The sequence below is a fragment of the Neodiprion virginianus genome, chromosome 5 (genome assembly GCF_021901495.1).
Source record: "Neodiprion virginianus isolate iyNeoVirg1 chromosome 5, iyNeoVirg1.1, whole genome shotgun sequence".
Lineage (NCBI taxonomy): Eukaryota > Metazoa > Arthropoda > Insecta > Hymenoptera > Diprionidae > Neodiprion > Neodiprion virginianus.
In genome coordinates, this window is record NC_060881.1 from 27,306,077 (window position 1) to 27,333,966 (window position 27,890).

The 27,890-nt window shown below is 44.3% G+C and overlaps 1 protein-coding gene across 4 annotated transcripts in view; it reads left to right on the plus strand.

Annotated features, from left to right (window-relative positions):
* Positions 1-5,179: 5,179 nt before the first annotated feature.
* LOC124305238 (retinal homeobox protein Rx1-like) overlaps positions 5,180-27,890 on the plus strand; it is a 35,467-nt gene continuing 12,756 nt past the window's right edge. For 3 of the 4 annotated variants that reach the window (XR_006908352.1, XR_006908353.1, XM_046764413.1), the window contains exons 1-2: positions 5,180-5,973; positions 15,022-15,257. Coding sequence is in view for 2 of the 4 variants with exons in the window: in XM_046764413.1 (XP_046620369.1) it covers positions 5,799-5,973; positions 15,022-15,257 (411 nt within the window). In the remaining 2 variants the exon portion in view is untranslated. The remainder of the gene's footprint in view (positions 5,974-15,021; positions 15,258-27,890) is intronic. The other variant, XM_046764414.1, reaches the window with a different exon arrangement.

Consider the following 27,890-nt stretch of genomic DNA (forward strand, 5'->3'; position numbering starts at 1 on the left):
TTTGCTTACTCTGACAATGAATGTGAGAAGACAGTCAAAATGGCAAGTGGCTCATACTCTTCCTTACCTATAGCTCAAGTCTCGCGAAATTGAACCGATAGTTTACTCACTTCATGTGAAGTGGTTTCGACGATGTGTTAATTGTCTAATCGTTCCCATAAGAGGCATCATTTCTACTTTTTCCGCGGGAGTTTCATTATTTCAAGGAAAATCCTGATTAAAATTATCCACGCTTACGAGGTTTCGTTGAAAAAGGTTAAAAAAAAAAAAACTACGTAGCAAGTAGCCGTTTCACTCGGTGCTTTCATGTGTTTTATTGGGTGACGGTTGACTTGATGAAATCATGCCGCAGCAGCACGTTAAGACGCTCGGGAAACATCCATATACGTATGTATAGGCCACGGCTCCCGCTCGGCTGGTGACAATGACATGGGATGAGAGAGGGAGAGACAGAGAGTGAGCGCGCGAGGGTGGGAATGAGGGGGTGGGAGATAGAAGTTGGATGCAGTGTATAAACAGTTAATTAAGCCCGCGGAGCGAGCAGGGCAGGTATAGTTATACTGGAAAGCGGGAGCGACGGGATCCAGAGCCCAGAATCCAGAACCCCGAGCCAAGGAGCAGGGCGAATTTCTCGCTCCCATCCCTCCTCTGCGGGTTACGAAGGTAATTTGCTCTGTACGGGTCGCCCAGCGGTTCTCACACGGTGCTTCCGGTCTTTACTTTACAGCAGCCGCGGTTCCCGCCACTTTGCAAAACTCGTATCTGAGCCCAAGGTTTCGAATCGCACGGTGATCTGGTCTCGTGGTATCAATCCAAAACAGGATGGAATCTAAACCAACGCGTCACTCGAGCGTTGAGTAGTCCATAAATTGGAAACACGTGCTCCTCCTCTACCAGCACGGGGTGGAAGAAGACGCGAACATTGGCACGGCAATCGGAAACGGCACTACGGACGTGCGGTGAGTCAATTGTGCTTCCATTAATCGGTAGTTATGGAAAGGGAATGTATCGTCGGTGGTCTCAGCCACGGACAACGATGATCGACGTACACCGAGTAGTTTCAAAGCACCGTCATAAATTTCTATGTGTGTGTAACTGCTCGGCGTTCGCTTCCACATGTCGAGGATCAAGCGTGAAGAGTGCGGCAACACCTTACGATTGTCCTGAAATTCGATCACTGGTGTTCTCCAAGCGGAAGTTTATCGTATCCCGAAGCCGGAGAAGAGCAAAGAGAGTAAGGGAGGGAGATGAGCTTTCGAATGATATATTTACGCGGGACAATGAGACTGGCTGAAGGCTGAGTCCACAAATCCGTGGACTGAATTCGGGTGTTTGGCGTGTTTGGAGTGTAGGTATTCGTTGTGCGGCGTACCGATGGAACGCATTTATCCAGGATTACCCGCTGTGAGTTTACCCAAAACGCGTCAAGAACTTACCGAAATCCTATAGTGTTAACGCGGTTTTAAAAAGAGAAGAAGTCTCTTCAACGTTCGCCGGGATCCTCGAACAGCTACCGAAAAGACCGCGGGGGTTCTTTATTGGTATCGCGACCTACAATGCACCATTGGGCCAATAACAAGAGAGACTGCGGCCACAATATCCCAGTTTGCCAAATATCTTTATATTCATTTACACCTATACCGTCAACAAAGCATGTATATTCGGGAAAAATTGGAGCGGATTTTTGGGATCCGAAACGCCTTTAAGGAACCCGCGCTTCTCCACACCGACAGAAATTAGACTTATCTTCCTTCGGCGATCTCTCTTCCATATCTCCGTTTCTCTCGTCCCCCTAACTTTCGCTCGCTTGTTCCTTCTCTTTTTGGACCTACAGCTGCCACCCGCCGTCACTTAAAGCGGCCAAATTTCAAGGACCCGTGATCTACAATCGGTAATCTCTGCGCCGGAATCTGCAGACTAATCGGCGATTCTTGATTCAACAGTTCAATGCCGCCTGTTCTTTCTTGCTTTCTTTTCTTCGCGTTTCCTTTTTTTATTATCCCTGTTCCCTGCGATCTATGCATGTACGTGCCGTGCCTCAGATTTGCAAACAGTTTCGAATTACAATAGCGCGATGCTCACTTCGCTTGCCGACTGCGGGGACCATTTCGAATTTACGGGGTGATCCGAAAAGTACGCCAAGAGATTCTTGCCCGGTGTAAAGCTTCTCTGTCAATGGCTAACGATAATCAAGTATGAACAAATTTGTGGAGTCGGAGAATCGATCGCTAGTTCGTCATCAAATACTGATCGTTCCAAATTCATCACCACGGTTAGAAGCTCCTTGGTTATCCCATACAACTTGGAGTACATCGGCGTTCAACTTATTATCAACATAACCTCATCGAATTTGACAAAATTTAAGCTCTGAATAAAGTGATCAACAAATGTCTGGAGCAAAGTACTTGAACTTTAGACACCATTCTATGGTTAGAAGTTTCACGAACAAGTTAGACCATCATAGATAGTTTTAAATAAAAATCAGCATCGAATTGAATTGCCTGAAAATTTTCCGGTCGAATCTTTATACCTACGCCATTTCGACAACACACCCAGTGCATTCGAGTACGATTTTGGCCATTGTACGCGAGTCCAATTGTCCCGTGAAGGGCATTGATGCAGATCCTGGCTCGATTTTAGGTTTTCGTGAGGCGGGAATCGGCGCGATTTTTCGAGCTACCTGCCGCTCGTGGTATTACAATTTGAATTGTTTATTGTATTTGGCGCGTGTTCCGCTACTCGACAAATCCTTTTCCTCGAGGATATTTGAATCTGGCTGATCGACGCACTGTTCGACCGGTAAACCCAAACCGAACCGATCGTGAGTGCCGTGGAGAAAATCTCGGGTCGAATCAGCTCCGAGCTCGTGCTGCATCCTGATGCTTTTAGCCTTCTTCTCGCTCGTCAAATCAGATCAGACAAAGTTGCATTTAACTGGATCCTAACCGCTCTGCAGGTAAGTCGAAAACCTGATAACCATCACGGGCCGCAGCTTCTTCTGCGTCTTGTTTAGCCTTCGGAGGTTAGACGTCGCGTCGATTATCGTTCGCATTATTTTAACCCTCGTTTGCTCCGCTGATCCAGTGCCGGTTGAAAAAAACCGCAAGTTAAACGGAAGTACGAACCAGTGAAGAAACGTTCGAAAATTATATCTTCTGTCAGTTCCATCCCTCAAACTCGAAACTCAAACGACCCCTTCTCCGAATCGGGTTATACCCACGGAGTTTTGGATAAATTCATGCAGATTTAAAAGCCTCCTGGATTTTTCCCCATTGCTTTAAACCAAGATCGAATCCCCGCGACGACAGCTAGGCTTCGCAATTTTATTTCCTCCGGGTTACTTTCAATTTCCTCTTCAAACTCTCTTCAGATTTTTATATTCCCTTTTTCTTCCCCTTTTTCCTTTGCACGCTTTTCATTTTTCTTGAAGATAATGCGCCCCTGCTATTTCCACTGATTTGTGATCGTCCTTTATACAATATTGTTATCCTGTTTTCATGTATTTCAAATAAAGTTTAGCATATAAAAATCAACAACTGGCCGGACGAAGTCTTCATTACCTGTACTTCAAAGGTTACATTCTTACGCTTTGATCAGCAGATTCTGGATCCAGATCTAGATTCGGCACTCGAGCAGTCCTGAATAACGCCAAGAATGCCGATTCTCTTACAAATTCTCTTTCATCTCAGTTAAATATCCCTGTTTTCGTTACTTCCGGTACATGAAAACTTATCGGAAACGACCATACGGTGGAATTATTATAATCCTGGATCGGGGCAATTTGTAGCTTGTACAATTTTATTGTACCTAGTATCGTTACAATGAAACGAGAAGCGGATATTCATTGTCGAGTTTCAAGCTGGGTGGGCGTGAGAGTTCGCCCTTCAAACCGAAAACGAAACCGTTCAAACCTACATATTATCCGCGATTCGTGCGCTGCACACACAGCTGTATGATAGAAATCGGAAATTGTCCACGTGGGATCGATACGCCTAATGTAGCTGCAGGTATGTGCAATGCTTTCGTGAAATTTGAAAAACTCTGCAACAGATGCGGGTCTTAATGCTGCAATGATCATAAAGTCCCTCTAGATAACTCTATAACGCAAGGTAACCTTTTACTCGGAAGAAGTGGACCTTGGAATATCCGAATTTGGGTGAATCAGTAGTCATTCTTTGGATGAATGATAAGTTACGGACGATGTGATACTACAAGACGTGACGATGGCCATGAAGTCCTTCTAAGTAACTCCATAATGCAAGGCAACTTTTCACTCAGAGAACCAAATCTTGGACTATCTGAAGTTGCTTGATACAATGTCATTCTCTGAATGAATGATTAGTTGCACATGACGTGACACGATAAGACGTAACGATGGTCATGAAGTTCCTCTATATAGATGACTCCATAATGCAAGGTAACCTTTTACTCGGAAGAAGTGGACCTTGGTCTATCCGAAGTTGGTTGAATCTGAGTTACAGATGATGTGATACTATAGGACGCGACGATACTCTGTGACAAAAATTCACGTCGTGTGCCATATCTTCCTAAGAAGATTGTGTGTCGTCGTCGCAGAATGTGTGGTTGCTGCAGGCGAAGAGGATACAGAGTGAGACGATGGTGGATGGTATGGGACAGTTTACGGTGCACACTAACCGGTGCATCATATAACTATACACACACTGGCAGGCAGGAGAGATAAAGGGTGAATTGAAGGGGGGGTAGGGAGGTGGACTAGTAGACGTGCAATAAACCTTGTTACAGGTAATTACAGCTGGGAAGCTAAAATCCGCCGCAAGAATCAACCTGGGGAACAATTATCCGACTCACCCCCGTAGCTCGCAACCCCCGAACCTCCTCTCTCGGATGCCGTACAGGACAGGGTGGCGGAGCTTTGACAAAAGCATCCTAAACATCCTGGAAACTTGGGCTTAAACCGCCTTTTATCGAATTAACCCCACCACCGCGAGTCTTTTGGCCAGCGTTGAGAACCGCTGACACGCCATCATCCCTATACCGCGTTACGATTCGCTGAGGTTTTAACCCGGCCTTTTCCCATTGGACCAAACCGAAACGCCCATTTGCTCGCGGGTCTGCCCTCCCTTTCACCCTGAGAACAACTCCGCAGGATAACCGACGAGCTTCTAGGCACGCTAGTTGCTCGCTGGCTGAAGGCACGATCGCCGAGAGAAACCCGCCCACGAACGAAAACCAACGCAGAGGTTTTAAACTCAACTCGAACATCGCCGCGTGCCACGAGTTCAAGAAACGAAGACCGCACCAACCAAGAGTGGTAGAATCGTCGTCCTTACCGTTCTTGCGGGAGGACCTTCACCTACTTTTTATCCAGCACGAGATTGGATATGGATTCTTAGTCCTTGAACAAAGGATCGAATAGTCGCAGTGTTTTTTCAAACCCAGTGAGCGAACTTGTTTACCAGTGACTTAGGAGTGGTCCATGATAAGTACCAACGAAATCGCACCAAAGACATGGTGCTGAAATTATGGACACACGCTGAAGCCGACTGTTACCAGTGAGACGGTAGAAAGCACGGAGTTATAATATAAAATTTTGTGCGGAGAAAGATTTTACTTTAGTTTTCTTTTTTATTTTTCTTTGAGTTCAATCTCGTTCCTTCGTAGTATCGAAGACGCTGACGATGATGATGATGATGATGATTTGACGCCTATATCAGTAACGAGTGAGCGCTGATGTGACGGGGTCGAGAAGAGATCAAAAAGTGTTCATGCCGCGCGGCTATCACATCTAGACTGTCAGGAGGACTGAATTCGACGTCATGGATTCTCATCAGCTTGTCGAGACCGCGTCTCAGAACAGCCAGGACATAACGATTCAGCAAAAACCGGCGAGCAGCACTCCGAGGCACAGCATCGACGCCATCCTTGGACTCGCTGGACGAAAAAGGAGCGCGCAGGATATGGAGGAGGGATCGAGGGAGCACGAGACTAACGGTACCTTGTCAATTGACGCATCTTCAGCTCTGACTAACTTCCCAAAAACCACCCAGAACCGTTGGCTCCAGGGTCGTGCGTATGCATCGCGGCATCACCGACGGCCGACGTCGCGGCGCCACGCGACTTCCTTCTTCCTGCACCCCGCCTCTTATCCGGCAATGCGCGCCGTTCCTCGTCCACCCCCGTAAAACTCCCCAAAATCATTGCAGAAACGGATTACTGTTAGACCGGATGCCGCGCCGTGAGCACCCCGGCATCCCCCGGGACCTTGTTAGGCGAGGAACGAATTCTCCGGCTCAGTCAATTCACCGGCTCTGGTTACTTTCGGCGGATACCTACCCTAACCCCCTAGCCCCGTGTTTCCCGTCAATTTGGTGTTTATTGATGCCATAGAGTTACTCTCGACGGTATTTGGTCCACCAATGTTCATCCCATTCGTTTTAGGAATGATGAAAGTTATCGTTTTTTCAATCACGGAGGTGAATTTAATCACACCACGATTTTTTAAATTGTTCATTATTGTATAGGAGTAATTTTGGATTCACCTAATTTCCGATAAAGAAAAAAAAAAGAAAAGAAATTGACTGAGGAAACGAATTTGAGATCATTAATTTCCCAATGATAGATTCTTATCTGAAAAATAAGCAGAACGGATAAAAGTACCTGTATAGTTTTAACCGATGGCAAACTAGAGGTAGTTGCACAAATTCAATTATCCTACATTTGCATTCATTAGTTCATTGTTAATTCATTTTACAATCAGTGTCTCAAGCAATACGATTGAGATTAGAATATATTCTTCACACCTGATTGAAAGATTTCTAAAAACCATGTGACCAGACGACTTATTTCAAATTTGTCCGAAAACCAAGTGTCCAAAAGCTGAAATACATCCACTTTCCGAATCTCGTCCGCGCATTGAAAAACGCTTCCATGCTAAAGTAGCCTAGTTGTACAAAAACTGGACTTTCATATACGTGATAAAAAGATTGTAAAATATTTTGAAAGTATCTGTAAAGCGTTTGGAGAAACGTTTTTGTTTTTTTTTTTTTTTTTTTTTTAACGAACATTGTAGCCAAAATCGTAAACATTCAAAGTAACTACGTTTGCTGGCAAAATCTTCAATTATTTTGTGAATAAATTTCGATAAATGGGGAGAGAGATTTTTTTTAAATACGTTTTCTAATATGTCAAATGTTTATTTCTCGGTTCCCCCGGGAGAATAGACTCGTCAATAAAGCGAACCAGACCCCTTGCCGCGGCGAAGGGTGCGGGGGTGGTTAACGTGTATAATAAAATTTGTGTGGGTATAAAGTAAACCCGGTAAACCCCGTGATCACGTACTTATTACACGCCAACCAGCAATCCATGCAGGGCGTGTAACCCCGTTGTGTATACCATATTCTATGGTGTAGGAATCGTTAGCGGCGTCGCTCGGTGGCGGCTGGGTTACCTCGTCCATGGATATAGCGTGTAATTGAAAAATCGTTGCTATCAACGGATCTTTCGACCTGCCGAACAATTAGCCGACACGCGACTCACTGACTGACTGACTGACCGACTGACTGCCTCACTGACTCTGCTCAACGAACGCGAAGCGTTCCGTCTTTCCTTTTTTTCTATTTTTTTTTTTTTTCAATTTTCACATCATCGCCGACACTCCAAAACTTATCTCGAGTTTTCATCGAGTTTTCAATGCCAATCGTTCGCAACTCAACGAACCATTTTTTTTTTTTTTTTTTTTAACACAGATTTCGGAGAGGTTCCAAAATTGGGAATAATCTTTATTCATCTGTATATATATATATATATTCACTTCGACGATTTCGAAAAGTTTCATTCGACATACGAAAACGGTATAGTGGCACAGTTTTGTTTTTTTGTTTTTTTTTTTTTTTTGCGGTGTTAATTAGTATCTTTGAAAAAAGAAAACAACGTATCACAACAATCTGCATTCAGAAATGTTGTACAAAATGTATACACATTTTTTGGAACACGTTGTTTTTTTTTTCAAATCTTCATCCATGCTTACAAAGTTCAGAACTACAGTTTGAATAAACTCGTGAGAAACATGTCGGTTCATTTAACGCAGCATTTTCGTGAGCTTGATTTTAAAATTTTAACTCTACCACTTTGTAAATTCGTTGCTTGAAAGAAAAAAAAAAAAAATTCGGGAATCATTTTGAACGCTTACCGGAGTTGGAAAAGTGATATGAAAAATGGAACGGCTTATTTATATTACATACACGCTGATTACGGTGTATCTGCTAACATTTTTCTCTTGTCACGCGTGACAACAATCCCCTTGTATACCTATACAACTTACACGGGGGTTGAAACTCGCTACTCGCTGCATGCTCCTGCAGCAAGAACCGTGCATTCATTACCGATACGTAACCGGAAACGAAGTAAAAAGTATGTAAATTAATTGTAATGAATTGAAAGACCTCTAAGCACAACCGCGTACAAGCGTCCGATTTTATTATTATTATTGTTGTTGTTGTTATTATTATTATTTGTACTTTGGTAAATGTACAGAAATTCGTACATCTGGGTAAAAAGTATTCATTTCGGTTGCGATTTGTATTTTTTTTTTTCCTCCCGAGCAGTTGACTTATGATTTTTGACATTTTCATTGAATTTTGTGGATGAATTTCGTTTTCATGTTTTCATCTCTTTCTTTTTTCCTGTTTTTTTTTTTTCTTGTTTAGGATCCAGAATTCACAGTTCCTGCAATTTTGTAACGCGTGTCAGTTTAATTCCTTATGCATAAAATGACGGTATAATTTGTTTAAAATAGCTCGGAAAAGTGACAGCAGTTTAATGCGATTTTTATTAATAATTAGGCAAAAGCGGTGTCGCACGGTAAAGAGAAAAGCTCAACGTGTATAAGCGTGTGTTCGTACTATTTGACGCCGCAATAACCTGTGAATAGCTATTTAAATTAATTATACTCGCTGCTGCGGTTTTCTGCGCCATGCGCCAGTCGCCGGGTCTTCCGCCATCGTGATTAGAAATTAATTATTAATCAAGAAACGCTTATCATCAATTCTGTACCGTAATACAGCTCACAGACGTTTTAATAGCGTTGATAAATTTTGTACCATGTATTTATTTTATCAACGACATTTTCTTCAGCTTCTATACCGAGTTTTCTGTTGAATTTTTTCCTTCGTCCGTTTTCTCGTCACTTATTTTTTCCGAAAACGTTGAATCCGGGATTGTTCAGGGTTTCTCTCGGTGTTTTCGAATTGTTATTGGGTCCTTTTCTTTTTCTTCGATTTTTAAGAAGTAAATTACGAACGGTTTCTTCTACACCTGCATTGAAAGACCAGTGAGTGGGTATCCAACAGGCGTCTGTGATAATTGCCTTTTAATTGTCCGCATGGTTAATTAGCGTCGAAAGATTGTAGCTGTGTTTAGAATTAAGAAGGACAGAGGAGGAAAAAAGAAGGCAATGATGGTATAGACGGGCTGACGCGGCGTGGACAAAAACGACGAGTTGAAAAAACTGCCTGGTGGTTAACTAAGACTCAATCTTGTACGACTAATCGAATTACCATTAATTATGATAATCAACGCGCCAAGGTGGAACGAGGGAAAAAAGAAACAAAACCGTTGTTTTTTTTTCCTCTCGTCTAATCTTCCTTTTCATAAAGAGTGAGGAAAAAAGACGACCCGTCGACGTTAATATACGTGAAAATACAAAAAGATGAGGAAAGAGATTAAAAAGAAACGAAAAAAAAAATAAAACATGCTCATCCAAGGACCAAGGAACAGTGAGAGGAGAAAAGAAAGATGGAAACGCAAAGGAGACAAAACGGAACAACCGCATTTATCCTCGAGCCAATACGCGCATGTACAAAACGCATATGTAATATGTGATAAAATAAAAGCATGAGATTCGAAAAACGACACAAGATGAAAGAAGAAGAAGAAGAAGAAGAAGAAGAAGAAGGAGAAGCGAGAGAAGTAGAAAAAAAGTAACCAAGAGTTAAAAAAAAAAAAAGAAAAAACTTGATGAAAAAAAGAAAACACGTTCTTAAGCCTGTCGCTTCTTAAGAGCTGCTACTAATGGACCGAGGAACCTTTTTTTCCGTCATTTTTTTTTTTTCTCCTCTCCTCTCCTTCTCTTCCATCTCGGTTTTTTTCCTTTCCTTTTCTTCAATCTTGAAACTGGCTGTCGAACGCCAACACGAGCAACGATCAGCCCGGTAATCGGCATGTAACAAGAAATACGCGCGAGTCTCTTGACGACGTTACAAGCAATTAGCGACGATGGTTGTATCGAAGTCACGGAATTCGGTATGGCAGTTCGATAAAAATTGCGTGCCATTCGTGTGTTTTAAACAAAACTAACAACAATCAGCGATGATCGAACTTGAGATGCGGAGAGATAAGTAGATCAGAACAGCGAAAGGATCAACCGATGAATCCAGTCTATGTTTGTTTACACTGAGAAAAATTTCATTTCTTACAGTAACTAGAAATATTTAGCAAAACAGGTATCGTTAAAAAAAAGTGTTTTTTTGGTAATTGCAACGCAAAATCAGTTTGTGAGGTTTACTCTACTTTTTCAATTAAACAAGGCTTTAACGTCCATTTATCGTTGCACAAGCGTTAAATTTTCGCAACAGTTGGAAGAAAATATAGCAACAGTGATCGTAATGAGAAAGAATAGTAACGGATACTAGACTTTCCGGTAACAGCTATTTAAATAATTTCCATTTTCTACCTAGAACTATATTTTTCTATTGTGGTGAAAAATGAAAACAGTTAAGGACTGAGCGGTGACCGGAACTAAAAATTTTTCTCAGTGTATGTTTCCTAGCCACCCGGTAATTTGGCGTCGTCGAAACTTTTCTCCAACCCTCGCCTCGTTACCGGCCGCCTGAAACGTATGAGTATCAACAAAAAAGGGCAACAATGAATCATACTTAATTAGAGCGATAACGACTGAAATTAAGTACACAGGACTCGCGGTTCGCACGATATCCGCTAATTCCAAGCCCGCCTGTACGTGTATATAGATACTTGTACATGTGTAAATATCATACTCTCCATCTCCCGTGGGCTTGAAAACTTGATACGACCATAACCCGTATCACGAGTCGTAGGAAGGGGACGTAATGAAAGCGGGGAAAAGTAAAACACAAGACGTAAAAACGAAAATAACCCCGTTGGATACATACAAGTGCACATGGCATAGCGCGATGAGGTTGATAAAGTCACGGCTGCGGCTGCAACTAACTACGAATTGTCGTTCAACACTACAATACCGTCTGTATTCCGAGGGGTGGAAATACGATTGGTTCCCGGTATCCGGCATTTTCACCTTCAGTCTCTTACTCGTGGTAAAACGTTAAGCCGCCTGCAATCGCTTCGTTGCCATCTCACCTCGTACGGTTTTCATCCTCCTAATTGACTCGCGATGTCGAGTCCATGGCTACCCATCACCGCACATGTGGTGCAGGATGGCTAAATAGCGGCGAACATGGATCGAGAAAACGAGACCATTTGCACCAGATCAATAAGAGAGTCACACGTAATGCGTATAACTCGTAATACGATTCGACACCATGCCGGGGGACTGTCTAATCGGCACTTACGTGAGCTGAAAAACATCGCGAGTAACCCGGCCAGTCAGTCACTCACTCACTCACTCACTCACTCACTCTGCAGAGTGTGCAGGCAGGTACCTGGCCAGAAACAAATGGGGCTAAAATTACAGGTAATTGGACAAACCTGGGCTCGCAATGTCACGCGATATTCTCCGACAGGCGACGATGATCAGCTTCTGTAAGTGCAGGTACACGTTGTTCGAAAACATTGTTCGGTCAGTTTCCAACCATCATGTGGTGCGTCAGAACGGTGAATCGTTGGTGAGGAGTTTTGCGATTTTCTGTGGGACCATGCATGGGTTTCATTGATGATAAACTTGTTCCAAGGTTCGTGTGATCCAGTCTGCACAGCGACGGAAGTTGGAGCATTTATTGAGTGAATGAACTGGAGAGAGAGAGAAGGAGAGTTGAGGGTGGGATCGGGAAGGTGGGAGAAGAGATAGGTGAAAACCAAGCCGGAGGGAATATATGGGAAACACGCAGTTAGGGCTTATCGAAGCGTCAATATTAATCGCAGCAATTATAAACCAATTGCTAATGGCTTTGCGATTTACACTAATTCAAATACGTACACCACGCCAGTCTCCAGCTCCCTAGCTCGATACGCCACCACCGCCAACACCACCACCGTCCCCTTCGCGCTCCGGTGTCGTGTTCCTAATTATCGATTAGAACAATCTGCATCCATAACTGTACTTGCGTATTCCACGTACACAGGGACGATCCATGCTATTGGGAAATGCTCGAATCGTGAATCAAAGTCACTGCGAACCAGGGTCAGCGTGATTTTGGTCTCGGAAGAAGAGCGCGATGAGAGGACGCACGTGTGTTCGGACCACGTCGAGGTTGTGGACGTCCTGTCCGCCTGTCCATGGGAAGAAGACAAATTTAGTAATCCTCTTTGGCCCTCTTTGGTCGGCTGGCTAATCCCTCTGTGTCACGGCTTGTTCTTTTTATTCCCGATGGACCTTTTTTCACTCCTTCCTCTCCGATCCTCCGATCGTCTTGGCTCGACTCGACTCGACTCTCTTCTTCCTGTCCTCCCACGCCACTCAGGGAAATTAGATTGCGGATTAAGTGACGATCGACAGCCGCGCGAAGAGTTGGATGATTGGAAATAAAATTAGTCGCGGTACCGACCTGCGGAGAGGCAAAGGTGCGTGAATGGTTTCCGATTTAGAAACGAGGAACCGCCGTTCTCCACTGTCGCCGCTAGGCTCAACGCTAGTCTCGAGCTTCAAGTTTTGCGTCAATTAGTAACGGTAATTACCGCGAGCGGCGGTAGATAGTTTGCTTTTTGTTGATCGTTGACGAAGCTGTAATTAATAAGCTGCCAGCCAAGTTTAATCCGGTTAACTCGCTAGCGTTCAAACTCGTTATATTTCAGGCACATCCCTTCCCTCCTCCTTCATCCCCCTCTTCCTTCCTTCCTTCGTACCTCTATCCCCCGTACCTATCACGAATTAACGCTCGGCATTCAGGAATTATATACGCGCCGTGTGTGCACGTGTACCAACACATCTACGGAACCGAACGCAAACCGACGCGTACACTTTGGTGAACGGATTAAGTTGTCATAGCGTCGAAGATCGGAGAAAGATGCGAGGAAAAAATATGATCGTCGGTTTGAGTGAACCTGTGAAATTCACATTTCACTGCAACGTTCATCGGAACCGTGAACAGTTCAAGTTTTTCAATTCAATTTCAATTTCTTCAAGTCTTCAATGATACTTTCGCAGCTTTTCCCATCAGTCATAAAATTGCTCCTTGAAATGCAAAACAACTTTTGAATCTTGAAAGAAAGTCTAAAGTCAGTCGGAGAGAGAATATTGCTCGTTCAACGGGTATTGAAAGTTTATCCAATAATTCAGAGCCGTGACAGTTGAGAAGGAACACGAAGCTATCGAGTTTAAAACTGGCAACACCTTGCGGACCAAAAACGTTGGTACGAATCAACGGGTTCAGGACGTGCATAAAGCAATATGTACGAAAGGAGATGACGGACGTCGATAACCCATTAGAGTTGTTTATCGAATTAACGTTTTTGCCTCAGCAAGAGATGCTAGCCGACCAATCCGGTCAGTCAGTCAGTCAATCAGTCAGTCAGTTAGTCAGTCCGGTACGGTTCGACGAGTGTTTCGGTCCTCCTTTTTCCCTTCATAATGTATCTTTATTTTATTTGGCCCTCAATAGCCGACTTCTATATACGCCGCGTCTGCAGGGGAGCCGCGGAGATTGAGTCGTCTGAAAACGGCCATGGTGCCGAAGCATCGTCATCATCGTGATTGAAGGAAACGGCAGCAAGCAAGGAAGCATGCCAGCAGCGACTGGTAAATTTATCAGAGATCAGTGTTGGCCCATTAGAGTCACTGCCCACTGCCCACTGGAAGTCGAAGCGCTGGCTCGTCTCTCCGTCCATTAAGTTATCTATTCGTGTCAATCTCTTAAGTAGCTAGAGACCGAACTAGGGGCCCTTTATAACCGAGATACAGATCACCTGCGGTGGGCTCGCGGACCTCGAGTTTCGGCACATCTCGGGAGGAATGGAAGAAGTAGAAGAAGAAGAAGAAGAAGAAGAAGAAGAAGGCTGCAACATTTTCCCGGCGTGCCGCACCACGGAGAGGAATCGAGAAGGGGTTGAAGGTCCGAAATCTGGTTACGTGGACGGTTACCACAGCTCTTCGTATAGTCGAGCTGACGTTGTATCCGGCGCTTGACTGCCTGCCGGGATACCGTTCGTGGGTATCGATTGTTGTTGGTAATTAAGTCGCATAGTGACACGTCAATCAGAACGTGAGCCGAGGTTATTAGGCCGTTGATTAACAAGCCTGTCTATACGTATACTGTTGGTACGGCTAGATCCTGCGCACGAAGATCCGCGCTTCCACGTCCGTGTAACCGGGCTCAGCAACCACACTCCACCCATTTAGTCCGTAGACGCGCCAACCTCGGCTGGATACAGTCGCCCGTAAGCAACCCTATTATCTCCACCACAAGTGGATGTAATGCAGTATAAAGCCCGCCCCGAGAACATTAATTACAGGGCTAATAAGCTGGCGAACAGCATCTTACACATCGGACCAATCCGATGTCGTGGGATCGGATCCCGATTCAAACTCGCCGACCTCCGGTTGCCTGCTTCTTATTTTCATCGTTTCATCGGCGAAAGTCAGAATCCGATTGGCCTTCGTTTCCACGGTCGAGTTCCAGCGAAGTACGATAAGAGGACTTTGTTCTCCCGGACCCGAAGAGTCGGGAACTAACCGAAAGACCTTAAATCGTTGTTCTTGGAAACAGCTTCTTCCGCTTTGATTTTATCCGTCATGATTGTATCACGAATCCTGACTTTAACTTGACGACGATCAGTTCGAGACCAAAGTCTGACCTAAGCTTTGACTTCACTTGGTCCTCGTTTTATTTTCAGGAGAGAACAGTTGCAACTCGACGGGGGGCGGAAGCGATGAGGAATTGGGAACCGGATGCGGATCTGACGACCTAACCGGAAGCAGTGGTAAGAAGAAGCACCGTCGCAACAGAACTACCTTCACAACCTACCAGCTACACGAGCTCGAAAGAGCTTTTGAGAAGTCCCACTACCCGGACGTCTACTCGAGGGAGGACCTGGCGATGAAGGTCAATCTGCCAGAGGTCCGGGTCCAGGTAAGCGGTCTTTCCTTTACAACCACTCTCGCCATTCCTACTTGAACCGTTTATCGTCGTCAGGAATCGAGTTGTGCAAATCGCGATCACCGAATCCATGTCCACCAACTTCGGTGGTCTTGCAGTCCGGAGTACCTCTAAGCTTTACGGAACCATCGCCGGCATTTGGAATTATGTGCGGCAGAATTGGAATGGAAATATTTTTTTCGCGTGTAGACACCGTTCGCTGTTTTTATATCATACATAAGTATATCCGGTTTCGTTTCAAGTCACGAAAGCAATTTCAGGGGAACGAATTATTCGTTCTCGTTTTTAAAGTTGGACAAGTACCGTGGAGCAGGATCGTATCAAGTATAATTGAACCCTGTGACCGAACTATGCGCTTTTTAGGCCAGACATCAGAGTCCAGTCGCACAGACCATCGCGACTCGTTTCACGATAATCGGTCGGTCTGTGCTTTATTCTTTCGTCAAGAGATCAACTGACTGTAGGAATAGTACGTCGAGCTGCGTGATTGTGAGCAATGCGTTTGGGACTCGGAGAGAGAGAAAGAGAGGGAGAGAGAGAGCGAGGGAGAGAGAGGAAAACGAGATAGGTAAATGTCAAACTAAGCTATTACGTTAAGCACCGTTTTTCGGTGGGTGCGTGACACGTAAGGATTTACCATTGATTTATTCCACCGCATAACACAGAGAGAAGTACCGATACTCCGCACTGTGGTTCATTCCCCATGGATGAAAATACACGTGTGTAGTTTGGTAATATTTTTTTTTATTTTTTTTTTTTTATTTTTTCAACTTACGATACGTGAATTGCGACCTCACACGCGTTGGTTTGTAATACATCAAAATCTATTTTAGAAGTTGCGTATGCACACATAAGATGCACGTTCATCTATCACGTAACTAATTTTATTTTCTACAATATCCATCTCGGATTCAATTCTCTTCACTCACATTTGCTCATCTCCAAATAGTTTATCGTGATATCGATGAAAACGTTTCCAAATCTGGTATTCTTCAAGTGTCTCAAATAGAACAATGCGTCTATGTAAACATAAAACTTACAAACAAAGTTGTTCATTCATTAATGCAACCACGTTGCTTATCTACGTGAAAACCAAAGCAAGAATGAATTGGCGATACGTTCATTTCATCGAATGAAACGTGCAATGGAAACCAGTATTGATTGCACGATTCTACAGACGCACATTCATTCGAATGTGGACACTGTGTCTGTAACATTCAGTATCGAATCAGTTACTCGTAATATCGTAAACGGAGCCCTTGTTGATATTTTTTTCTTCTCCGCTCGTATTCGAGAAGCTTCAGTAAGTTGTAAGACTCGTTAATCCAGTACGAAACCAACCGTGGAACGGACCGGTCGACGAATGTAAAATCGGCTGTGCGAAATTCTGTGACGCAAAATCGGTGTTGTGCCGAAGTTAGTGACATTGTTTTTCTGACGCACGATGACAAGTTGATGCAAAATTGATATTCTCGAGTGCATTGTGATGGTGAAAATTAGCAAGAAATATCTCGGAACGGATTCTTTTGATCTTTCACCTTCTAGTTTATCACAATCCTTTGGGTGTTTCGATAATTTTTCGGAATTATACAACTTTGATCGTTACAAACGTTGATTCATTTTTGGTTATCAGTTTCCATCTATTTGTAAGTTCGAGTCTCGGCTGCCTGATCATTGACGTTATTTCAATTTTTATATATCAGCGATGGGCGTTCTAACGTTAATTCGAATAAGTTAATGATGTTCGAAAGTCAAACTTTTGTGAAATACCTTTAACCCCCAACACTTTCACAGTATTACGGGGATGAAACCGAAGCGGATATTTCTATTTCGAAAAATTTCAACACGTTCGGTTTCTAACTCGCGAGACACAGTGCGGATGTGTTGGACGGTTCGGACTTGGTGCATGTAAGCAAAGCCGACGCGATGCCGGTGTTTCCGTGCTGGCAATCAGGGTTGGGATCAACGGGCGGGCGCAACGGGGGCGACGTATTAAACTAAATTAAATTAATTATGTGCGTGACAACGATAAAAGCAAGCAAGCAAGCAGCAGTCGCGTGCTACAAGGCATCGATTAGCCAACCGAACGCGGCGCGGAGAGGCCGCAACACAGTCGCCAGAATCTGCACCTTTGCCGCTTTGCACGTATACACGTTATGTATCAGGTATGTACGCCGGGTTTTAACCCGTGTAAACCCCTAACAAATCCAATATTCTCAATATCGCGGCGCCGCCGCGGCTCAGTCGAGCAGTCAATTAAAAATAATGAGATCAAAATACGTCTGCGGTACGTGTACGTGTATTATGCGTATAGATATAATAACGCACGCCTGTCTGTCTTTCGACAAATTGCTCTTCTCCTACGTCTGCGGTAATAGGCTTACCGCTGGCTTATTGTTAGTTAGCTACCGGCGGTAGATTATGTGGGTGGAAAAAAGAAGAGCGAGGCAGGAATGACAATAATTGTAAAACTGTTGTTCAGTGTTAGAGTAAGCTGCGGCCTAGAGGAACGAATGAGACCAAAAACAAAAAATTTACATATCACGATATACTTGTACACATACATTCTCTAACTTGTGCATCTGTTTTTAAACGCAATTGAAAATTTTTAATTGCTAAACCGACTCGATTACTTTGTTAGAAAAACTTTTTTTCACCCCTCTTTTAGTCCCTCGTGCTGTGTTTTTTTTTTTTTTTTCCCGTATCTTTTACTGCCCTAAATTGTCTCTTGCTCGATTCCCCTGTACGGTTGTTTTACAGAAAAATTGCATCGCGTTGTAGGAATAGCAAAGAAGTTATATCGCGAGCGAGTTTTTAAAAACTTTTTTTTTTCTTGTTCTCGCGTTACCGCAGTTCGGAAATTGAGTACGGAATTTTGGGAAATTTGTCGCGGCGTGAATTGAGACAGGCGCAATAACGTTTACTTATAGGTAAAAAGCGTATATTAACGAGGCTCGCTTTCACGGCGATCAATGCGTAACAAGCCAATAATGGTAATTTAACTCTGAAATAAAACTAAGTGCCATTTCCTTTCTGTTTTACAAGGGTGAAAGCAACCCTTGCCACGATCTATTATATTACGAGCCAAGTTTCCCCATATTACCCGTACTCACGCGATATTGTACCCAGCTGTAACTCGCGCGATTCGAACCAATGAAAAAGAAATACGGTAACGGGGGAACGAAGCTGAAAAAAACTCGATTCACTGTTTTTTTTTTTTTTTTTATACTCCTTTTCTATTCCTAAATCGACGAAAGTTAACTCTGAGCATATTTACTTTTATCGAATTCAAGTCATTTATACCTATAAAGTAACTAATTGCCAACTGTTTGTCCAGTTCGAACCGATTCGAATGAATATTTCGGTATTTGTTGAATGGTGGAGCAACATTTTTCAAAAGACTTTTAATTTGATTGATTTTTATCGATTTCTAATAATGTCGATAATATGCATTGTATATCTACTGTAGATTACAATATCGAAAAATAAATGCATAAGCTACTGTTGGTAAGAAAAAAGATGTTGAAAAATAGTGTATTGCGTTACAAGTGCGGAAAATGGGCAATTCGCAACGAGTACGAGTCAGATGTCGTTCATACGCGAACACGTGTGATACACGCTATTTCTTCCATTACACGTGAACCATACTTTAATTTGAGAAGCTAACGAATGTAATATGATAATTCAAAAGAAGTAGATCAAGGGCAATTAAGAGGACCAGAGACATAGGCCCGGTTTCGTGAAACCTGATCTAGACGCGCAAACTTCGGGCTGAACTGAGCCCAATGCCGTCACCGGCAGTGCGTGAAGTCCGTGGATAAAATAAAGTTATTAGAAAGTGCAGCTGCGCCAAGAAAGCCCGGGTGTGTAAAATTGAGAATTTCAGCAAAGCGCATGCGCCAGCCTCGTTTTACCGCATTGCTCAAAAATGGAGCACTTTACGCACGCTCGGACAGGCTTCAAAAACCTTACTTTCTAAGTAAGCGTTGGAAAAAATTAATTTTGAGTAAAAGAAATTCCACAGCCTCGAGAATCTAGTTGAATTTTTTCCGTTCTAAGCACAAACAATCTGTTTTGTTTGTTCGACGTTTGCTGGAGATGATGAAATCGCTGAACCGTATTTTCTGTTCCGTTTTTTGATTCGGCATATCGATTAAAAATTCTATCGCTTTTGAATTTCTCTTTCCCGCCTCATTCTCTTCTCCTCTGCCGATATATGTATATATATTGGGAATAGTTTTCGATGTTAGAGGATCGTCGAAGCGGGTATAATAGCTTATACGTACACTCATACGTATCACATACCTACCTGTATACAATAGGGGTGTAGATTGAATTGACCGTGGCGATCGGGGGCTGCTGAGCAAATGGAAATACGTCAAATGAGAGAATGAAAAAACAGAACGAAAAAAAAAGAAATGAAAGAAACTAGGAAAAAACTAACGAATTGGAAATCTAAAAACGAGGTTTTGATTGATTTTTCGCGGTGAGTCGACTAATTTCGATGCAGATAGATTGGCCACGATGGAAACACCGCGCAGCACGGCACCCTAGCTGCCGGAAGTCGATTCCAGAACGCGGCTCGTCCTGCAATTGCCAATTGACTAAAATTGCAAAAGACTCCAATTTGATTATACCTGCATGCATACGGATAGCCCTTCTACGGTGCCTCTGATGTCCAGTGGGCTGTTTTCATTAGTGACGCGAAATTATTATTACCCGCATCAATAGAAATCGGTGCAGCATACCTTCGGGGTGTGATAAAATAAGTGATTCGAAAAAACGTCCGATACGTATTCGCTCGGAAAGTCATCGCGTTACTCCTAATCGAATTAGCTATTACGTTATTGTTATTATTATTATTGTGATATTTTCACTATTGTACGAGAAAAATCGTTCGAGAAGCTTAACAAACGCTCGTTTGCTACGTAATGTTATATAAAACGCGATTGCGCAACCTAGTTCTTAAATAATTGTCGAAGATTTTTCAAACTAGCCGAAATCTCTACGATCGTATTACGGTATCATAGAAATTACCCTAAACAGCAGCTCACCGGCCGCAGCCACGTTGCTGAGAAGCTTGAACGAAGGGCACCCTTCATATATTGTTGATATTGTTTACCCCGAGGTCGTCGTGGCAACCCGAAACGCACACACGTTCGTCCATCGCCTAAACTTAACTAACCCCTTGTACAACGGTTCGGATGTGCATCAGAGCCGATTGCTTCTGTCCGCTGGAGCCGAGACACCGAGCCGTTTGTTATACCGTTTAATTTGCTTTTATTCCAGTCAAATCGCGATCATTATTGCCCGCCTGACGACCGTTTTCCGCACGGAACAACCGCCGCACGTACAATGTTGTGCATGCACTTGCATACACCTACTACTTCGATACACGGTAACGTCGCCTTGGTGTGCAGGTGAGAGACGGGCCGAACGACCTCCCAGACACGCACTGTCAGTTCCCTCCAAGGGTTGTTACGATGCGATGGTGCAACGAATATATGACCACTTTAAAGGCGCTCGTGTAACTTGACTTTGACGTATCGAAACGCGCGGGTTTCACGTGGCAACGGTGTCACTCGATTCCAAGAAATGCCTATTTTCAACGACGGTTTCAAAGTAGATTATCCGAAAGCCGTTTTAGACTGTCTCGTTCCTATCTGTACGATCAAACCATTCAGAAATGGAATCGCGTCGTGTCGATGTAAAAAAGAAAAAAAAAATGCATGGAGTGGTTTGGTAAGTATGGATTTTAATGATGGAATATTTTCAATTGCGTTGTTGGTCTGATCTGAGTCATCCACACCTCTGAATCGTTTTAAGATGACAGGAAATGATTGTTATCGATTTTGAGTACTCGTGTTGCTTTCCATCTATAACAGTAATGGGAAACTAATTGGCAATTGATTCGAATTTGAAGATATTGTAATAAAAAAAAAAAAAAACCGGATGGTGCGCACATTGTCAAGAAGAACCGCATGCTTGTCTGACAAAAGGGGATTTTCGCTAAACAATCAAAATATTGAGATGTCTTACATACGATTTGCAGCAGCTTTTCGCAAACGGTATAATATACACAATCACCCTGTACAATTGTCGCATCATACACGCCTCTTGTTGTCGTTGTTTTTTTTTTTTCAACCCCCTGAGCAGCGAATACGAGTCATAACTCAAGTCACGTATGCATTCCTTCGTGTCTGGATAGGCCCAGGGAGTAGGTATTAATGCGTTTGTGCGTGGGCTGCTTGGGCTATACGTAATAGTAAAATATTGCTCAACGTGGGGATCGTAGTGGAGGAAGACGCCGGTGAGAACTTTTGCAGTGGGTCCAACAGCCATCGCGCGTCACCAAACATAAATCAAATTAATCCCGGGACATAATCGAATGCCTGGAAATAGTTGGATCTGGGTTCGGTTAACGTACGTCACGTTGGGACGTGTGGCAAGCATATCTTTATTTACACGAATGAACACTCACTGTCTACAGCTGTGGAAGAGTATCGAAATGACGCTTTTCCAGTCACGGTTAGTTTTCGGTGAAGGTGCCGTTCGGTTTCATCCACCATCGGTGAACCTCGCACTTGAGAGACACCTTCGAACAACGACGTGTCATGGAACTGGCAGCTCACACTAGCGCTGAGCAGTAGTAAGTGTAGGATGAGAAAAGGCTGGATTGAGATGGAATTTTCCGGATCGTGAACGGATGTATAAGGACCGCAGAAGACGTCGAGTCGGGATCCCTATTACCATTATTGCCGGTTGGGTTTCCGTGATCCCCGGGCCGATTATTTCCCTCTTTTTCCGTCACCCAGCCATCCTTCTCACTCGCTCTTTCGCTCTCTCATTGGGGAAATGGCGACGCGCCGACAACTCGGAGCTGCAGAAACGTCGGATCGTTTTTCTCCTGGGCGTGATGTTTTCACCCGGAAAATAAGATAATGGCTTTGCGAGCCGCGAGAACCGAGGGCGGCTAGGGTGAGAAATAGCAAAGACCGTGGGACTCCCCGCACCTGTATCCCCGCTCTTTCACTCAACCATACCAACCGTCTCTGCCCTCAAGATCTGAAGCTTATGCTCCGCACTTCGCGCTGAGCATCCGCGAAATTCCTGTGCAAGCCGGGAAATAGTTTTCATATTACAATTTCCACCCTCATTATTCAAAGTACCTGCACAAGGTCCACTTGAGACTTTGTGGCAACCTAGGACACGCTTTACCATTTCTTTTAATGTTCGCACATTTTCACGTCCTCATGTATCATCATAACGTACGAATCTCCCGATGAGAGTAGCGATAACAAAGTGCAGATTGCTGGTACCTAGTTGAAACGAAGGATGTTCTTGCTAGGGAGAATCTATTCCATGGTATTTGGCACTGAAAATTGATCGAATCAATCAATGCCGAACAGCTGTCGGGTTGAAGTCGTTTATCACAGTTGCATGAACTCCTTTTGTCGCCGAGATGTCAAGTGCTTGTGACCATTTGGTGCCTGTCTTTGCACGATTAATAAGTGATATTCCGGTATGGTTTTCACGTTGCATCAGAAGCTTGACACGCCCCAGTTGCACATCGACGTGTTGAAACCTCGTTTGAATTATTTTCGGCCGGTGTACCTGTAACGACATTGGTGAATGAAAAGTGATAGTTATTGGAGAATCGTCCGTTCGACTACTGCAGACCTGACACCATTCGTCTCCGACCACGTTCCTGATCCTGATGAAGTAATTGAAATAGCCGGTACTCGTAAGGGGTGTTTTGGGGAATATAAATGGAGAGAAAAATTGATGGGTGTATGCGTGGATGTAGAATCGGTTGAAAATTAGCTGTCCATCGTCCGGCTGGCAGCGCCTCACCGGGCGGTAAGCTGTCTGTGGCTCAATTAGTTACCCCGTTTAGAGGTTGTCTCGGGTTATCCGGTTGCCGCTAGGTTCTCTCCTCGTTCGGAATGGGCTGTTTAAGGAACCTCGCGGTTCGCCGCCCCGGCCGGCCAGCCACTCTCCCTCCCTTCGAGCATCAATCATGTCGTCGGCAACCCTTTTCCCGAACCCTGACGTACGCTGCTCCAGGCAGGCTCCGGCTCACCACCACCACTCGAAGCCTCATTCAGACCAAAGTGTTGTGCTCAAACACAAAAACACTTCATTTGCCGGATTAGCTGTTAACCACCGTGGCGTGGATACCTCGGACCCTCCAACCACCCCGAAAGCAAATGAACCATCGCCTGGGTTCTTCGTTAATAAATAAATTATCAACGCGCTCGCGTTTCACCATGTTTCGATGAAATGATATTGTCGAGGATATTGCAGTCGCGGGAAACGTCACTGACTGTTTGTAGAAACGCCTGTCTTTCATTATTGACAGGTTGAAAGTTTGAAGATATTTTTCACTTTGACTTACGACGAGAGGAAACAACTTACCTGTAAATTGGCAAGAAGCGTTTGTTGGGTAAAAACTTTTGGTGGATTTCAATCTCTTCGTAACCTGCTGTTCGGTTCGTGGTTCTTTGTATGTTTTCGAGGAGTTTTGAAGGTCTTGAAGGATTATTTGGATCGACCGAACGTTCTCAGCGGTATTGCTAATTTCTCACGATGAATAAATATTTCTCGACAAAAGATCATATAACGCCGGAGCGATTGGTGAAATATATTTGTATGAGAGACGGGCACATGGCCGTAACGACGAACCTAACTCAGAGCATAATATTCTAAATTCAAACGGCGCTTTGTCGGCGGTTTATCAAAACCAAGTACAGTGGTATAATCCTTGATGTAATTGACAATTAGCTTGGCGGTCCTTATAATCAAATTACGGATGGCCATTGTCGGTGTTCAGGTACAAACGTATTCAGTTCCTCTCCGGCAGAGATATACAAACCGCTCGGTCTTCTTGTCGGCGGCAGCAGTCGGTGATCGCAAGGTCTCTTTTAGCCCCTGACACGTCCTAATATCGTGTTACCAGCCGCTGCCGCCCGTGATCCGAGCTGCACGCCGGGTTTCCTATATACAGAGATGCAAAATGCAACTCAAATGAACCGAACTGAACTCAACTCAACTCAACTCAACTTGGGCAGAGGCCAGAGATCTCTTTCAAAGGGGGCGCGCCGGCAAAGGAAAATATATCCGTTTCAAAGTTTGAAGTCTCGAGTGGGTATTGTGATCCCCCAAAAACTACCCATACACAGCATCGGGGATGAGAAGAAGAGAAGAGCCGAGCGGATTAGTAACGCTAAACTCCGCCGGGAATAAGAGGTACCTACTTTGTCAACCCCGGCTAGTGTAAGACGATCAGGAGGGGACAACGACGAAGAGAACGCGAGAATCTGATTCTACATTCGTACTCGACCATCTCAATTCTCCTGTAATTTTTCCAATCGTTGCGAGTCTTTTTCACAGTATTCTCAAGGTCCAATCTAAACTGCGTAATGTTTCTGGATTTCAGGTTAAAAGGAGCTTCGGTATTATTTGTGATAAAAAAAAATTTCACCCTCGGTTCGCATTTTCGAACGGTGAAACTGACGAATCTTTGGTATCGAATTTTTTAGAAGAGATTTCAAGGGAGGTGAACCACGTGGCGGTTATGGTCTAGGTACATTTGTGCCGGTGGTTTTGTGGGGGTGACGAGGTCACCGTAGAGAATCACGCGAACTATGCTAGGATCAAAACAATAGCCGGTCCCCGATGCGACGGGATTATTGTGGCCCGCGTACCTCACAGGGTATAAATTAATGGCATTTAATTTGGCAAATTAGCCGTATGGCCTCGGTAGGTATTTTGACAGTGCTAAGCGGCATTGTTCCCGTACGACCGAGAAAAAAAAAAAAAAAAACAAAAAGAAATGTTCATTAAAATAATAATACCGCCTGCTTTGTCGAGACGAGGTCGTGCTAGCTGCAGGATGCTTGTAAACGTTCGGCTGATTTCTAAACCCCACACAAATATATAACCACGTATATATATGCAATATGTCCTCGCGCTGTATAATACGGGGTATAAATTGTTTATCAAATCGTTGCAAGAAATGGATTCTCCCTTTTCTTTTTCACCTATTATGAGAACGAGGAGATGGTTCTGAACCGAGTGCCTGCAATATAAGAAAAGGGAGACGGAGAGAGACAGAGAGCCGGCTAATAACTCGTAATAAAGCTCAGTGGACTCATATTAGTGTCAGCAGCACGCGACGGCACACAAAGGGAGGGACGCCCTCGGCAAACAGCGCGACTTTTCATGATTATTAACTCGACGAGACACCCTGTAGCGGTCCGGGCTGCCCCCGTTCCGAGCAGATACATGGGACCCTGGAACCACCGACGTCGCGACGCCCGGAGGCATTTCTCCTCGGGACGCCACACCCGCCCCTCCATTTCGCCCCGTAGGCACGCGGCCTTTGGCTCCGGCTCCCGCTCCGGGAACCCAACGTCCTGGGAAACAAATTAATAGTTCGGTTCTGAAGGATATATCTCGGATCTCGGGGGACGACGAAAGCCGCCGCGACGCTACGCGACGTTTAGCCCTACGCGTTACGCCAACTTCTGCACTTGACATCTTGGCCAACTACCGCCTCCAATCAGTGCAACAGCCACGCGTAATTCCGGCTCAGCGTGAAGGCCGGATCCCTTCTGTAATGGGAACGCATCGTTCCAGCTTACCTGATGACCTGTCTGAAGAGGGGATATACAGATTCGATTTTACTGGAGATATTCGATCATCTAGACGAGTATAACCGTCTTGCCATTAGCCACCGTAACTTGAGTCTCTCTACTTTCGTACTTTTCATTACCGAGTATATAGGCATGAATCTACAGGGTTCGTACGCGCGGGGAAAAGTCGGGAAATTTCGAAAATAAGACTCGAAGATCACAAGTAAATAAAAAAAGATCGCAGTCAAAACTTTGTTTCGTCGCACCACTTCGTACTTTATATGTGTATTACTCGGTACCAGATCATCTTTCGTTTTTTTTTTTTTCTTACGGAAAATCGCAGGCTGTGGTTTTTAAATTGACAGTCAGGTAGTAAGACAGTTAATTACCGGGTAATATTAAAGGTATTAGCATTAATGTGTTAAAAAAAAATTCATATTTCTTGAAAGGTTGATGAAATACCTGAAAAAGTTGGGGGATTTCAGATTCCAAAAAAACGTACGAACCCCCGATCTACGAGAATGATCAAATCGTACTTTCCATCCGGATCGTGCACCGCACCTTGGCCATTCATTTTCGTTTCGAAACTCATCATCGTAAAGTAATCTGCAGTCGTTGATTATTGACGAGCATTACAAGTCATACGTCGTGAACCGTGCAAAGTGAACCTTGAAGAACGGGTGTAACCGTTGCGAAACTCAGCCTGGACATGGATCAAAGAACAAACGACACTGCCCGGTCTTGTTGACCAATTGTACCGTTTCGATTCGCAACCGATGCAGAAGAGCAGAACCGAAAACATTGAACGCTTTGTTCGGACAAGTCCTGCAGAGCGGAACCATCGTGTAATAAAACGGGCATATCAGTATTGAAGCTGTCGGAAGGACGTTGCAGAGTGACGTGTCGCCGGAGTTGTTTGTAGCACATTAGTATTGTATCGCGAGTTTGGTGTACCGTTAGGGGATGCACGGGCCCCAAATCAAGCAGCGTACAAGTCTGTGTTGAAGGGGGTTCGAGGTGGTTTACGGCACGCTACGACGAGCGAATGGGATATATATATATATAAAATATATATATAGTGCTTACGTACGGCAGGGGGAAAGTTGAGAGGGTGAGACCGTAGGGCGTCAGAGTGTTTAAGGGTGATTACGAGCAATGACAGGGGCGGCTTTATTGGAGGAGAGTCGGCCCTTCAGTGGTTCTCAAATCTCGCTTTTCGAAAGCGGCAGAAGTGGGAGATGGATATTCGTACGTCCGGGGGGGCGTCGAACGTCGCTCGTTGCTCGGTGTTATTATTTTCTACGGTGAGAAGCTCTGTCGTGGATTGAATTTGCCCGACGGTTTGACGGGGCGTATAAAAAGCACGGTGAATAATAGACCCGGCCGGGTTTTACCCTGCGGGCCCTGCAAACACGGACGACCCCTCCTCGATGCCCTGAATCTAGGCTTATTTCGAAACAACCCCCTCCCCCCATCAACCAAACTCCCGCTGCCTGCAGTAATCGACTTGTAATACACGCTACTAAGAAAACACTCGACTCCTATCCGTCAGCGGCGGTGGATAAACCGGTTATTGTTGTTGCTGTTTTTTTTTTTTTTTTTTTTCTTCTCACCCGCGTAAAAGTTAATAACACAAATCAGAAAAAAAAAAAAGAAAATCAAAGTAACAAAGAATTCTTTTGAAAAATCTACCGCAGTGTCAAAAACGAAAAAAAACAACAAAAAAACACTTTTTCCTTCCACAATCTCGAGAGATGCGCGCTTGTAGGTTGCAGCTCTTAGCGTCCGGTGTTGAAAGTAGTCCGTTTCACACTTTCTCAACTCTTTTGCGGGCGCGAAGAAGAAAACGCGAACGATACGTCGTACAATGAAGGAAATCTTTTAATGCCCCTGAGGGTTGGTAAGGGTGACAATGGAGGCACCCTGGCATGCGATCGCTCGGTATGCTGGATATTATGCCGCACTCTGA